The sequence below is a fragment of the Pelophylax lessonae genome (genome assembly GCF_965119305.1).
Source record: "Pelophylax lessonae genome assembly, chromosome: 5".
NCBI lineage: Eukaryota > Metazoa > Chordata > Amphibia > Anura > Ranidae > Pelophylax > Pelophylax lessonae.
In genome coordinates, this window is record NC_138772.1 from 286241275 (window position 1) to 286257310 (window position 16036).

Sequence of the window (16036 nt, forward strand, 5' to 3'; positions counted from 1 at the left end):
CACTGCTTGCATTGCTTCAAGTCACGTCAAAGTCACGCGACTTTCAGGTCATGCAAGTGTGAAAGGGGCCTATAATGTTATTTACTCCCATTAAAGTTATTTTGGTATTTTACTTCTAAACTCAACTAACTGGGAAAATTTTAAAATTTACATATTTTTTGATTTTTTATCCCAGGCTATAGATAGCAGAGATTCAGTGGCCATGGCACTCTACTCACAGTGTTTTACATGGGTAATAAAGAAGATTAATAGTCGGATAAAAGGAAAAGATGATTTTAAATCAGTTGGCATTCTGGATATCTTTGGATTCGAAAACTTTGAGGTAATGCATGTCTGTGAATTAAGTGTGTAAACATTTTATCTCTTTGTCTCTGGACACCAGTTCTTTAACCTCCAGAAATTCTTTAATGCTGCTTCTTCTACATCTTTTACTTAAGCTGGCCATACATGGATCAAACTTTGCCGGTTCAGTGGGGAATAGCCAAATTTTGATCAGTGTATGGCCACCTCTACTTGACAGAAGTTGTTCATTTGAATGACTTCTGTCAAAGGAGAATTTTAGATTCTTCCAGATTAATGGCTGCAGCTGCTGATCTGTGTATTCTGAGAGCATTGGGAGCCACTGGCAGAATACAATGTCCCAGTGGGGGATTCACATACAAATAGGCTGAACGGAGAAATCAGTTTGTTTTTTTCCTTCAGCCCAGTGGCCGGGTAAGAAAAAAACAACCTGTTTATGGCCCACAAACATGCACCATGCTGATAGGTCTGTGCACTTTTAAACTCCGCCTTTTTAGAAAGCCAAACATTTTTGATCCACAGTATTGCATATTATTTTTATAAACTTCCTTCTAGAACACAAATTTTCTGACTAAATTCACCTAATCTGTTGTATTTTTTCATTATTCTGTTAGAGAGTAAGGTCTTTCAGGCAAAAGTCTTACATCTGTATCCTCTAATGTCATTATTTTAGACCTGTGTGCCCTTGTTTGTACAACATTGTGATGGAGGTTTTAGTTTCCAATTGTTTTTATTGAGAATTGTCAGTAGAAAAATTAGAACTCAACAGGTACAAATAAGGTACATTAGTTGTGCATAGGAGAGGAAGTGAAAGGAAATCTTCACAATAGACAAAGATTGTAAAAATAAAATGTGACAGGTGTTATAACCCTACCTCTAAGGCAAGGGTTACACTATGCCGGTTTCCCAACATCCACATTTGCACAGACACAGCAGCCCATTCATTTGAATTGGCTGCTATGCCTATACAAAACACAGTGAACATTTCCTTCTTTCAAAAAATACAGCCACAGGGAAACCGCATAGCACTCTACCACTCCTAAGCAGTGCGTGTTTGCTGTGCAGTGCACAATTTACATGCAGTCATTTCTGCACCTGCAGAAGTGTGAACCTAGCTTTACCCTATCCATAAAAAAAAAAAAAATGTTTGCCTTTAAGGTCTGGCTTAGCCTGCCAAGTTGGATAAATATTCTGTATGTACATGCATTTATATGAGTGAAATCTTGTTACATCGTTTTCATTTATTTGATTGACATGTTTCCTTTCTGTTGTAGGTCAATCGCTTTGAGCAATTCAGCATAAACTATGCCAATGAGAAGTTACAGGAATACTTTAATAAGCACATTTTTTCATTGGAGCAGCTAGAGTACAGCAGGTAAGTGCATGTGGTTCACTACATGGAAATCAATTTCTGCAATATGAGACTGATTGTTTTAAAGTAAAACTGAAAAAAAAAAAATTACAGCCTCCTAACTCTATATCTGCAATGTGATTGCTGAGGCTCTCCTGCTTCTGTCTGCTAGTGTCAGGAAATTTGGAGTGAGATTTGTTAATGTCACTACTGTGCTGTTTACTGTTATCCTTTCTGGAGGTACTGACATGAGGAAGTAATGCTCTGCTTCTGCCAAGACGTCTGCCTCCACAGAGACAGTGCAGAACAAGGCAGGGTAAGTCAGTTTTGGGAAAAAATAAGCTGCTGGCAAAGCACAGACAATACAGATGACTCAAATTTAAACAACAAACTTTGCTCTGAAGGAAAAAAATTGGTGACACATAAATATAAGTGTATGTGGACTCAGATGTGTAGTATTGGCTGCAGTGTAATTGTATGCAGAATAGCAATACAGTTAATGAATAAAGAAAAGGACACCGCGCTTAGTATGTCAATACTCAATATACTACATCATAGTCCGTTTATAATCAGCTGAATTCAATCGTTCAATCCCGTGATAATGGGCTCGTGCTCTAAGAACAATTTTCCAGTGCTTGACCCTAACCGTGCTCAAGGTGCCCCACATAGATGTACACTCATCGCACCATCTATCTTTAGTGGGGTCAGCTGCGATTTTAGGGGGACAATCCTCTTGATGATGTCAATGCATATGGGACCTTGTAATATTAATTACGGTGATATATGGCAAAGGACATAGAGAGGAAGTACTCAAAGCTTAATACAATCAATATAAAATGTATTTTCCAAAAAGGTTAAAATGGTTTACACTCTCATTTTATGGTGCCCATTAACTTGGAACCTGATGTGTACAGTTCAATCATAAGCGGCTTTTCGGGCAGGCATTCAGTGCCCCGAAAGTGACATAGGCGAAAATGGTTCACGACGCGATCAAGTCTCGATTAGTTTCGACCAATCAACAGGTCCTCATCGGGAAGCTCTACTTCCTGATGACTGTTTCCTTGTCCTCTCCCTGCCTTTGTTGGGCACAGTTTTCACAGTTCAGTTCCCCTTTTAGGAAGTCTTTTTTGTGTTCACTTTACCTGAATATTAAAGTGGCTCTTTTAATCCATCAGTCTAAGTAAAATGGCAGTCTGAATTAAGTGCAGGCATTCTCGGGTACCGGCAAGCTGGGCAATTTAATGCAAATAACGACTTGAATGAAAAGATGAGCATGTAATTTTTATTGTGAATTCACCTAGTTTGGGAGATGGAAACAGTTACTTTAAAGTTCAGAAGAACTCAAAAGATGAGAGAGGGAACACATTTTAGAACATAATGCTTATTGTTGCATCCTAATTGATTATGGGTCTTGCCAATAAAAGTGCTTGAACAGCCATGACAGTATAGAAGGACCAAGATGTACAGCATACGCCCATAGAAGGACCAAGATGTACAGCATACGCCCATGGTACTTCAAATTTTGTGGAACATACAGTATACTGTAAACACAAAACCTGGAACTGATTAAAATCATAAAAATATTTTTATTGTAAAGAACACAAAGCCAATTTCAATAAACAATGCGGTTACAGCAGTGACTAGATTTCTGTTCAGTCACCATCCCACCTCAACACCTCATCCAATCAGAGAATGTTTTGCATTCATTCAGAAAATTCAAAGCATATTGTGAATGGCAGCCAACCTCTTATACAGTAAGGCAGCCATGCTGGACTTGGAAGCAAGTGGAGATCAACGGAGTAGCGGTGTCCAGTGATTTCCAGCTTCCAGGGGCATCAGCCATGTATGGTATATACATAGTTAGATTGGTTCAAGATGAACTTTAATGGCATCCCCATCTTAGTCCATAGGGTTTAATATTGAGTTGGCCCACCCTTTCCAGTTATAACAGCTTCAACTCTTCTGGGAAGGCTGTATACAAGTTTTAGAAGTGTGTCTATGGGAATGTTTGATTATTCTTCAAGAAGGGCATTTATGAGATCAGGCACTGATGTTGGAGAGAAGGTCTGGCTCGCAGTCTCTGCTCTAATTCATCCCAAAGGTGTTCTGTTGGGTTGAGGTCAGGACTGTGAAGGCCAGTCAAGTTCCTCCACCCCAAACTCACTTATCCGTGTCTTTATGGACCTTGTTTGTGCATGGTGCGCAGTCATATATAAATATACGAGGGGTCTAAAAGTTTTTGCACTTTTGTTTTTTCGTTGGAAACAGTGAGGGCAGGAGGATTAGTCTGAGATTGTCATGTGACTAGTCTGTCACGCTATTGTGAAGATGGCTGCAAAAACGTATAACAAATAAAAAGTGCAGAAACTTTTTAAAGAACCATTGTGTGTGTGCATATATATATATATAAATCTTAAATGTTTTTAATTACTTGCTATTCCATATCTTTCTATTTGATTCTATTTCATCTACAGAATAAATTTGCCGTCTAGTGTCTTATCTGAAAATCGAATATCTAACATAAGCTGTGCAGCCCTATTGATTGCCTGCTGAGATGAGAAGGAGATAATCTGTCTTCACTCAGTATGAGCTGTCAAACAGGAATTGAGAGAAAAGAACAGTAAATCTTCATCACTGTGTTGCACTACTACAGCCTGTATACACAAGGTGGTATCAAAAAGTTTAAAGACGAGCTCTGTTTACAAAAAAGTACTTCTGGAATGTGTCCTGGAAGTCTTTTTGAAGCGTGGTAAGCACCTTCTGCTATTTGCGCTGGATCTCTCCAATGGTGTAAAAACGGCAACCTCTGAGCTGGATCTTTAACTCATTCCAGCATCGCCTTAAACTTGCTTAATCATATCAAACGTCTGTGTGGCAGATTTGCCCAGTTTCATGCAGAATTTCACGCTTGCTCTTTGTTCTAACTTGCTGTCCATGATGAAATAGCAGATGTGGTGACGCACATGGTCAGAATAGCACCAGCTGCACAGCTCCGAATTTACACAATGTCTTTTGGCACACTGACTTATGAAGATCAGTGCTCCCTGTGACTGTGCGTGCAGCCTTGTGCTGCCATCTGTTGGCGTGTTACAAAACTGGTCTCAAAACTTTTTGATACTGACACTGTGTACAAAAGTAGTTAATGTTTTAACACAGCAGCAAGGATTTTAATTAACACATTTACACAAATAATCATTATTATACCATATTCACTCATTTATCTAAAACATTTTTAAAACATAGATTTCTCTATCGTTCATTGACAGACACAGCTCTTGATCTTCTTAACCATTGGATTATTCTGCCCCCTACTGGAGTAGGACACTAGGCAGAAAAAAAGTTTGGCTATGCCTATGGGCAGTCCCAAAGGGTATACTCCCTCTCTCTGCTATGGGTTTTTTTCTGCCTAGTCGGGAGTAAGGACCTAGTTCCTTGCTGGGATCTCTGGTCCTAGCAATTTTTTTTTTTTTTTTTAGATAGATTTTTTCTCCTGTTTTTTTTTTTCTGTGAGATCTACAATTAACTGCTGGACTGGGCGATGGGCTGGATAATCTAGAGGTTCTGTGTGGAGCAGTGCCCGTCTGTTTCCTGGTATGGTAAGTGACTGTCCCTCCTCTCCCCCTGGAGGGTTTTGAGGTGAACGTGGGCCCCTCCATGGGACAGTCGGACCCCTGGGTACCCCTCCTTCCCCTTAGGCACCCCCCTTATCTGTTTGATGGTCACTGTGGGCAGTATCGCCCCCATCCGCCCCCACCCCCTTACCGACGCTGGGGCTGTGGGGTGGCCTAGTCCACCGCCTGGGGTGGGGGTGGGTTACTGTGCTGGCGATGAGGGCGGGGGGTGCGTTGCCGGCGACCGGGCAATCGGCTGTGGGGGGGGCTGTACCTGGTGGGGCTCCTGCCAGGGGCCCCCCTTCCTGCCTGTCCTGTTTTCTGAGGCCTAGGGATCACTCCAGTGTCCCTGGGAGCCTTGTGGTGCAGCATGGGACTGCCATTTTGCCGTAGCCTGTGTGCTTAATGCACGGCGGCCATGTATGTGTTGTCTGGTGGCCATTTTGCGGTGGTTTGCCATTGAAAATAGCGTCGGCCATGACATTGGAGCCGTGTGGGCGGCGATTTTGGTGGTGGGAGCCCCTCCTCATTCTCTAGTGATGACTCCTGGATCATTTCACTTACTGATCGCCGCACGTGGAGTGCAGATTAACCTGGGGGCTCCAGGTGCCTGTTTCTGCTGGGTGGTGAGTCTGGTGGGGTCCTCTCCCTCTCTGCTGAGGATCGATTAGGTGCTCTGTTACTGGCGACCAAGTGGTGCTGCCGGAGCGGTGGGGGTGTCCCTTAGCAGTGTTTTCACACCTTTTCTTGTGGGGTCCCCCTATTGACTCATGGAGTCTTAAGAGCACATTTCCCCACCTTAATCCCTCTCAGAAGCTGCGGGGCCCTCCGTGTCCCAACCATCCATCAATGCACTGACGGCAGTCCTAGAGTCCTTGGTGTCCCAGGTGAAGGTGGCTTTTGTGCGATTGGCTAGCAAAAAGCACCCCCTGCCTTCCCCTACCTCATCCGTCTCCTCAGATCCTGAATCGGATTCAGCCGCTGTGGACGTGGGTCACTCTGCTGGGTCTGCAACCACGCGCCCTGAGTTCTTAGATAGTGAGGATGATTCCTCCACTTCTGAATCTGTGCACGAAAAGACACTGGTGGATGCACTGATTGCATTTGTGCATGATGCCTTAAAAATAAAGGACGCAGCTGAAGCTGCAATGGAGGCGCAGGTTCCCTTTTGCACTCACAAGCTATCCAGAGCGGCAAAGGTGTTTCCTTTCCCCGCCTATTTTGACAGAATTGTGGCTAAAAAGTGGGAACAGCCAAAACGTCCCCTTGTGGTCCCTAAACGATTTGCTATGTGGTACCCCTATGAGGAGTTCCTTCTTAAGAAGTGGACTGTTCCACCGTCGGTGGACCTTCCGGTCTCCAGATTGAACAAAGCAACCATGGTTCCGGTGTAAGAGTCCCCGGCCTTTAGGAACTCGGCTGACAGGAAGGTGGAGGCTGTGGCCCACAATATGTACACCCTGGCTGGTTCAGCACTGAGGCGAGTATTTACCATTGCACTGGCATCGCTCTGACCAAGTGGGCTAAGCTTTTACGCCGTGACCTGGAGGGGGGAGCAGCTCCCCCCTGCCTTTGCTGAACTGGTGTTTATCTTTGATGCCTCTAGATGCAACTCCCCTAGTCGCTAGGCTCTCTGTTTCAGCAGTGGTCCTTCAGCGTCTTTTTTGGCTTAAATACTGGTCTGCGGACCAAACTTCTAAGAAGGCCTTGACTGATCTTCCTTTTCAAGGAGATCGCCTGTTTGGAGCTACCCTGGATGACATCCTTAAGGGTCTCACAGGGGGGAAGAGTACCTTTCTTCTGCAGGTTACTAAGAGCAAGGACCCTCGTCGTAGACGTGGGCCATCCTTCTCAGCTCATGGACGACTGACAAGGGATCAAAGCCGTTCAGGGCCTCCTCTGGTGGATCCAAGCGAACTTGGTCTGGCAAGTTGAGAGCGGGCTCATCCAGACCCTTGGACAAGGCTCCTTCAGCATGAAGGTGCGCCCTTACCCGTATTGGGGGTGGGGGGACGTCTTCGCTGGTTTCCGGACCCGTGGAATTTCCTGGTACAAGATAAGTGGGTCCACAAAGTCACAAGGTCCGGCTAAAAGATCAAGTTTTGTGCTCTTACCCCTACCCCCCGCCCCCCCCCCCCCCGGCAAGGTTCTTTCCTTCCAATTTGCACCTGTCCCCGCTTATAGGGTCTGTTTGGGGTGGTACATGACCTGTTACTTCAAGGGGTGATTGTCCTGGTTCCGAAATCTGAACTTTTTCAGGGTTTTTACTCAAACCTGTTTACAGTTCCCAGGAAGGAGGGCCAGGTGCATCAAATCTTGGACCTCAAGGCACTGAACTGCTTTGTGCGGATGCAGAAGTTCAGAATGGAGTCCATTAGAACGGTGGTGGCATCCCTGCATCAGTGGGATTTTCTTGCCTTTATCCACATCAAGGATGCTTACCTTCACATTCCAACATGTGCCAGTCACCAGCGCTTCCCCTGCTTTGCAGCGGGAGAGGAGCATTATGAGTTTCCCCTTTGGTCTCGCCCCTGCTCCTCCGGTCTTCCAAAAGTGTTAGTCCAGGTGCTGGCATTGTTACGCCAGTGGTGGATTGCGGTACTGGGCTACTTGGACGACCTCCTTCTGCGATCGGAGTCTCCTACTGCTTTGGTGGAAAACCTGGAAATTACTATACGGACTTTGAGGGAGTTTGGCTGGATTCTAAATTTTCAGAAGTCTACTCTGATTCCGTCCACAAAGCTGGACTATCTGGGCCTTAATCTGGACTCAGCCTTAGCCAGAGTGCTCCTTCCTCTGCACAAAACTCCAGAAACTGCAGGCTGCGCTTCGTCTTCTGCTGTCCAGCAGATGGTCATCCCTCCAGACTGATGGCGTCTACCTTTGAGGCGGTTCCATTTGTGCAGCTCCATACGAGGTCCCTGCACAGGGAGATTCTGGCCAAATGGGACAAGACTCCACAGTCTCTGGACAATCAGATCCAGCTGAGCCGGGGAACGATAGAGTGCCTGATAAGGTGGCTTCGCTCTCTGGCGCTTCGGCTGGGCAAATCCTTCCTCCCCTTGTATTGGACATTGGTCACCACAGTTGCCAGCTTGTCCGGCTGGAGAGGCAAACCTCTGCAAAAATTCTGCTCAGGGGATCTGGACACTGGAAGAGTCCAGACTACCAATCAATGTCTTGAAACTCTTGAAATGCCTGGAACATTGGACGGATCTTCTTCAGGGATGTCCAGTGGGCATTCAATCGGACAATGCAATGGCCGTGGCTTATGTCAATCACCCAAGAAGTGTCCTGATGGCTCAGGAGGTAGCCTGCGTTCTAAGGTAGGCAGAATGATTCGTTCCAGCTCTCTCTGCCGTAAACATTTCAGGGGTGGAAAAATGGTAGGCGGATTACATCAGTCGGCAGGCGTTGGACCAAGGGAAGTGGTCCCTTCATCCGGAGGTGTTTCATCAGTTGTATCTCCTTTGGGGGCATTCCTGAGGTGGACCTGTTGGCGTCCCGCTCAACAGAAAGGTGCAGAGGTTTGTGGCTCGGTCACGGTATCCTCTGGCAGACGCCACAGACACACTGGTGACCCTGTGGGTTCAGTATCATCTGATTTACACCTTTCCTCCACTCAAGCTTCTGCTAAGACTTCTATGCAGGATAGAGGCTGAAGGCATTCCGTTCATCTTAGTGGTCACGAACTGGCCTCGCGGGGCTTGGTACGCTGATCTGGTGCGGCTGGTCGCCGACGTTCCTTGGTAGCTTCCTCTCAGGGAAGATCTGCTGTCCCAAGAATCAATCTTTCATCCTGCTTTACAATCGCTGGCTTTGACTACTTGGCTGTTCAATGCCAGTTGTTGATGGATAGAGCTTTGTCTCAGTCTGTGATTCCAACACTGTTAAAAGCTAGGAAATCTACTTCTAGGAAGATCTACCATCGTACGTGGAAGACGTACATTGCTTGGTGTGCGTCTCTTGCAGTTCATCCTTGCTCCTTTTCAGTGGCTTGGATCTTGACCTTCCTTCAATAGGGGGTTGAGCAGAAACTGGCTTTGAGTACTATCAAGGGACAGGTGTCGGACTTAGCGGTCTTTTTTCAACGGCCCTTGGCCACATACTCCCTGGTGCATACTTTTCTTCAGGGAGTTGTCTCCCCCCCCCCCGGCACCTCCAGTGCAGTCTCTGTTACCACCTTGGGACCTCAATTTGTTGCTCTCAGTCCTCCAGAAGCCTCCCTTTGAGAATCTTTCGGAGATTCCCCTGCTTACGCTGTCCCAGAAGGTGGCCTTTTTGGTGGCTATCACCTCTGCGTGCAGGGTGTCGGAATTGGTGGCGTTATCCTGTCGTTCAACTTACTTGGTGGTTCACAGAGATAAGGTGGTTCTTCGCCCCTGTCCATTGTTCCTTTCAAAGGTTGTCTCTGATTTTCATTTGAATGAAGACCTTGTGTTGCCCTCCCTGTGTCCCAGGCCAAAACATCCAAAAGGACATTGCTTTGCACGCCTTGGATGTGGTCTGGGCAATTAGGATGTACCTGGCAGCTACGGAGTCTTTTAGGAAATCAGACTCACTATTTGTGTTCACCGATGGGCCTTGGAAAGAGTTGTCTGCTTCCCCTGTGACCATTTCCAGATGGATCAGACAGATGGTGGTTCAGGCCTATTCCATCAAGGGTAAGGTTCCTCCTTTCCCTGTCAAGACGCACTCTTCTCGTATGCTCGATGCCTCCTGGGCCTTCCGTCATCAGGCGTCAGTGAGTTTGCAAGGCGGCCACCTGGTCACCGGTGCACACTTTCACAAAGTTACATAGTTACATAGTTTGTGAGGTTGAAAAAAGACATCAGTCCATCCAGTTCAACCTATGATGTGTTTGTGTTTGCTGTTAACCATACATTGTATACCCCTGTATGTTGTGGTCTTTAAGGTGCCCATCTAATAGTTTTTTGAAACTATCGATGCTCCCTGCTGATACGACTGCTTGTGGAAGAGAATTCCACATCCTTACTGCTCTGACAGTGAAGAACCCCTTACCTATTTTAAGGTTAAACCCTTTTTCCTCTAGTTTTAGTGAGTGGCCACGTGTCTAATTGTATTCCCTTTCTCTGAAAAGTTTGTTCCTTATGCTAGGGTCGCCAGTACAGTATTTGTACATTGATATCAGCGTCTCTTCTCCAGAGAGAATAAGTTCAGTGCTTGTAGTCTTTCCTCATAGCCGATGCCCTCCATTCCCCTAATTATTTTTGTTGCCCTTCTCTGGACTCTCTCCAGTTCCAGCATATCCATCCTGAGGACCGGTGCCCAGAACTGGACAGCATACTCCAGATGTGGCCAGACCACAGTCTTGTATAGTGGGAGAATAATATCTTTATTTCTGGAGTGAATCCCCTTTTTTATACATGCTAGTATTCTGTTGGCTTTGCTAGCAGCGGGCTTGGCATTGCATGCCACTGCCAAGCCTGTTATCTACCAGTACCCCCAGGTCCTTTTCCATCCTAGACTCACCCCGAAGGTTTCCCCTCCAGTGAGTAGCTTGCTTTTGTGTTTCTGACGCCCAAGTGCATTACTTTAAATTTTTCAACATTAAACCTCATCTGCCATGTAGTTGCCCATACCATTATTTTGTTCAGATCCGCTTGTAAGGATTGGTCCCAGGACAGAACATTGGGGGACCCTACTTTCCACACCCACACCACCCTCTGGACTCTCCCCTGGAGACAGTTTTCTATCCAGGTACTCACCCTATGGTCCATATCTACCTTCCTTAGTTTGTACAGTAAGCGTTTGTGGGGAACAGTGTCAAAGGCCTTTGCAAAGTCTAGATACACCACATCCACAGGCTTACCTTTATCCAGGTTGCAGCTCACGTCATCATAGAAGGTTAATAGATTGGTTTGGCAAGAACAATTTTTCATGAATCCATGCTGATTACTACCAATAATACCATTTTCATTACTAAAGTCTTGTATGTGGTCCTTTAACATCCCCTCCAAAATCTTGCAGACTACTGATGTTAGGCTGACCGACCTATAGTTACCCGGGATATATCTTGGCCCTTTTTTAAATATTGGTACCACGTTGGCTTTTTTCCAATCAGCTGGCACCATACCTGTCTGTAGACTATCCTTAAAAATCAAGAATAATGGTCTGGCAATCATCTGGCTGAGCTCTTTAAGAACCCTCAGGTGCAAGCCATCCAGTCCCGGTGATTTATTTGTTAAGTTTCTCTACTTTAGTTCTAAGTCTATCTTCTGTTAGCCATGGCGGTACTTCCTGAGGTGCATTATTTAGTTTAGCCTTACAAGCTGGGTAAGTGTAGCCCCCCGATTCTTTTGTGAAAACTGAAGAGAAGAAATTATTTAACACTTCCGCCTTTTCTCTGTCCTCTGTGGCCATATTTCCTTTGTCGTCTTTTATGGGGCCAATGTGTTCTGGCCTCGCTTTCTTACTGTTTATATACTTATAGTTCTAGAAAGTGGATGTGTTGGCATCTGCGGATGCTTCCTTTGGCCGCAAGGTTTTGCAGACTGCTGTTTAGAGGACCTGGTCCTCTTTGAGGGTGTATTGTTTTTTTAAGATGTTCTCCAGTTGTTTTGGTTGAGCCCCTGTTTACCTGGTTGGCTATAGTTAGCCTTGGGAATTTATTTTTCATTGTTCCCATCCCTCATGTTTAATACTGCTTTGGGACATCCTAATGGCTAAGAAAATCAGGAGCTGTATCCGTCAATGAACGAAAGAGAAAATGTGATTTTTGGCTTACCGTAAAATCCATTTATCTGATGTTCATTGACGGACACAGCACACACCCCTCTGTGGAGTTGTAATTCTTCTGACACTGCTTGTAACAAAACTGAGTACCTATTGCAGAGACTGGGACTGTCCATAGGGGTAGCCAGACTTTTTTTCTGCCTAGTGTTCTACTCCTGTAGGGGGCAGTATAACCCAATGGTTAAGAAGATCAGGAGCTGTGTCCGTCAATGAACATCAGAGAAATGGATTTTACAGTAAGTCAAAAATCCAATTTTTCTTCAGATAAATAATATATATTAACTTGTACAATGTGTTTCTCTTAGAGAGGGTCTCATGTGGGAAGCCATAGACTGGACAGATAATGGAGAATGCTTGGATTTGATAGAAAAGGTAAGTTCAGATTTACCTTCCTTTTAACTTCACTAAAACACCTCTGACATATGCCTCACCAGCACACATAAGGGGCTTTGGTATTATCAAATACGCTTCATACATACCAAATAACGCAGAACAAATGGGAAGGTAAAGAGTTAGGAAAAGGTTAAACAATTCAGGCCATATAATTGTTATACAATTATATGATTATACAAAATATTGTCAAAACTATTTTTTTTTTCTTTTTTTTTTAAATGGCATAAATAGCTGGACAATTTAAAACACGTGCTGGTTATAAAAGCTTTATGAATGCCAGTTGTAGAAAAAAATATTTAAAATGTCTAGGAGCCTATTCAAATTTATGAACATAAGGCTGGTATCATGAGTAGCAAGAAATACATTTCCTGATATCTAATCTTAGCTACATATACCAAAGCCACCTTCAAAACATACTGATGTTAGTAGTTTTAGTTTAGGAAAACTTCTAGAGGTTTATGGCCTTTTAGTCCTGTACTGACATACTATGTAGGCTGCAAGTGCCAACTCTGAAAATGCTAGATGTCTGGCAAACTTTCAGAGATACTGTCTTGCAACAAGTGTGCAGAGCAGGGGGCCTGACTTCACCCTGAATTTACTCTGTAATCTGCATGCTAGTTCCATGTCAGTAAGTCAGAAAGATGAACCCTAAGACAGCCAGGCAACAAGTATTCTTAAAAAATACTTTAGAATACACCAATGAATGTATAAAGGTTGAGATCATATTCCACAAAATCAATTGCAAATATCTATAAGCCCTTCATGCTGCCTCTAGGTGGCTTTTAACTACTTTAATACCACTTTCACTTTCACCCCCTTCCTGTTCGGGCCAATCTTCAGCTTTCAGCGCTGTCATACTTTGAATGACAATTTCGCGGTCATGCAACACTGTATCCATATGAAATATCTATAATTTTTTTCACACAAATAGAGCTTTCTTTTGGTGGTATCTAATCACCACTGAGTTTTTTTTTTTTTTTTTTTGCTAAATAAACAAAAAAAGATTGCAAATTTTGTGAAAAAAAATGTCTTTGTTTCTGTTATAAAATTTGCAAATAAATAATACTCCTTTATAAACTATGGTATATATCTGAATATCAATCAGTCCTGATGTACTGATGGCATATCTCGTTTCTTGAGGCCCCAGAATGCCAGGACATTACAAATATCCCCCAAATTAAGCCTTTTTGGACAGACCATCGTATTTAGTAAGAGGCATAGCAACTTTTTTTAAGTTGTAATTTTTTGTCACAATTTTTTGGAAAATGGAGAAATTTAAAAAATTGTTTTTTTTTTACAATTTTGTTTTACATACTGTCCCCCATGGTGTGGCGGCGATCAGGAACACTAACTGATGACAGTATGTGAAAAAGAACTAAAAATATATATATTTTTTTTCTTTAAATTTTAAATTTTCTTTTTTTTTTTTATTACATTTATTTTTTCTTATTTTACAATTTTTTTTTTTTTGCATATTGTGACTAGAGCAACACAGTAGGGTTTATTTACTGAAGCTAGAGAGGGCAAAATGAGTCACAATTCTGCAGAGAAACAAATCAGCTTCCAGGTTTTATTGCTAAAGCTTAATTAAACAAGCTGAGGTTAGAAGCTGATTGGTTTCTCTGTGGAATTGTGACTAATTTTGCCCTCTCTAGCTTTAGTAAATAAACTCCAGTGTTACCATAGGAAAATCGATTAATTCAGTGCTTTCTACTGTGATTGGCCACAGCTAATTATATGGTACAGATGGGCTGTGATTGGCCCTGTTTGTGCCATGTGGTTACTGTGACCAATTACAGAGTTCAACACAGTAGCACACAATGAATGGCATGAATGAAAGCCACCCATTGCCTACAATTGTCATGTGATCTCCTGTAATTGGTCACAGCGATCACCTTGTACCAGCAGCGGGCCTGTACAGTAATATGTCATCCGCTGTGTCCACCGCAGATTGCTCGTGGTGCATTTTAGGGAGGACATCATATGACATCCACCTGGAACTAGAGCATTCCCGCCCAGGGGTCATTGCACTATAGTCTGGGGGGAATTGGTTAAGCGACCTGGGAGGTGGCACGACTTATTTTTTATGTGACCACTGTAACTGGCTCTCACAGTGTTCATATGATTAAGAGCCTGCCCTGATGGCTCCCAATCAGAAGCTCTGACCAAGAAATGTCAATGACACCTCGGGCAGAGTTATGGGAGCACACCGTCGGCATACAACCTCAGCCTGCTGTGGATGCATAGGTACTGCAGTTGGACTTTAAAATTTACCCTCTTTGCCACCACAAATATGCCTTTTGTGGTTGGCAAGAGGTTGAAAAAACTTTGATAAAATGTAAAGCTTGAAGCCTAAACCCAGTGTAAAGTTTTAAGAGTTTTGTTGTTTTGGATGGGGTGGTGAAGGTTTATAATTTTTATGGTCAGGTCTTTATTGTGGTCCATGACCCCATTATGAAGATTTTCCTTTCACTTTCTATGCCTGTGCCACCAGGATAAAGAATTAAGAGGATAGGTGTCACCAGAACAAGAAGGTGTAGATGGCAAGAAAATCTGACTGAAGTTTCAACCCTCAAAACAAATTATTGAGTGGATATAAGATAAAATATTCAACATTTTCCTTTTTTATATATTTCTTATTTTACTTAAAAATAATACATTTTTAGAATAAATAGTTACAACTTGGCTTTAGAGGAATATAACTTAATCACTGTTTTATCTTCCATAAGAGGTAATAAACTATATGCTTACCAGTCTATTGAGTCAGAGGTATGGTAACAGTATACTATATGGTATGTTAAGCTGGCCACGCACTGTTTTTTATCAGCCAGCATGCTGAATGTAAAAAAAAAAAAAAGATTCCTCCATCCACAAAAATGAGGTGGGTGGAGGATTCCACCCACCTCCTTCACTCCCACATGAACATGTATTCTGACAGAGACAACTGCTGCTGTACGAATACACTGATAAATGACTGCAGCCTCTGATTAGGAACATTTTTCCAGCAAATTCTTTCAATAGAATTTGATCAAACTATGGACTTCAAATACATATAAAATATTTTTTTCACACTATATTGGAAATTATATTTAAAAATGTTGACATTTTCTACAGACAGATAGTATAGATGTAGGAATATTGAAAATGTAAAATAACAGTTTGTAATTTTTTTTTTTTTTTTTTAGAAACTTGGCTTGCTAGCATTAATCAATGAAGAAAGTTACTTTCCTCGAGCTACTGATAGCACCTTATTGGAGAAGTTGCATAACCAGCATGCGGTAGGTGTTTTCTTTGCCTCTTTGTTTCATCTGTTTTTATATATTATACATTTAATATAGCTGTTCTATTGTGCAAAGTAACAATAAGACAATTTGTTTGGCAATCAGAAATTTAACAAAAGGTTTTTGGAAAGCTTCTTTTTGCAGTCTTATCATCCCAGTTGATAGAGATACAGACATAATGGGGAAATGTTAATCAGAACAGGTAGTCTCTGTGTATCAAGGCTTGTGGCACTAAAGAACGTGGTATCAAATAATAGCCAAAAACTGAAGATACAAAGACAATTTTGATAATGCAACTGTCCTAAATGTTCTTTGATTGGAGAGGCAGGCAGTACCATCATGAT

General features: G+C 43.1%; 1 protein-coding gene across 1 annotated transcript in view; it reads left to right on the plus strand.

The window, feature by feature from the left end:
* MYO10 (myosin X) overlaps window positions 1-16036 on the plus strand; it is a 312628-nt gene that overhangs the window by 189636 nt on the left and 106956 nt on the right. The window contains exons 12-15 of the mRNA XM_082257742.1: window positions 176-322; window positions 1575-1675; window positions 12324-12390; window positions 15597-15689. Of these exons, the coding sequence (XP_082113868.1) occupies window positions 176-322; window positions 1575-1675; window positions 12324-12390; window positions 15597-15689 (408 nt within the window). The remainder of the gene's footprint in view (window positions 1-175; window positions 323-1574; window positions 1676-12323; window positions 12391-15596; window positions 15690-16036) is intronic.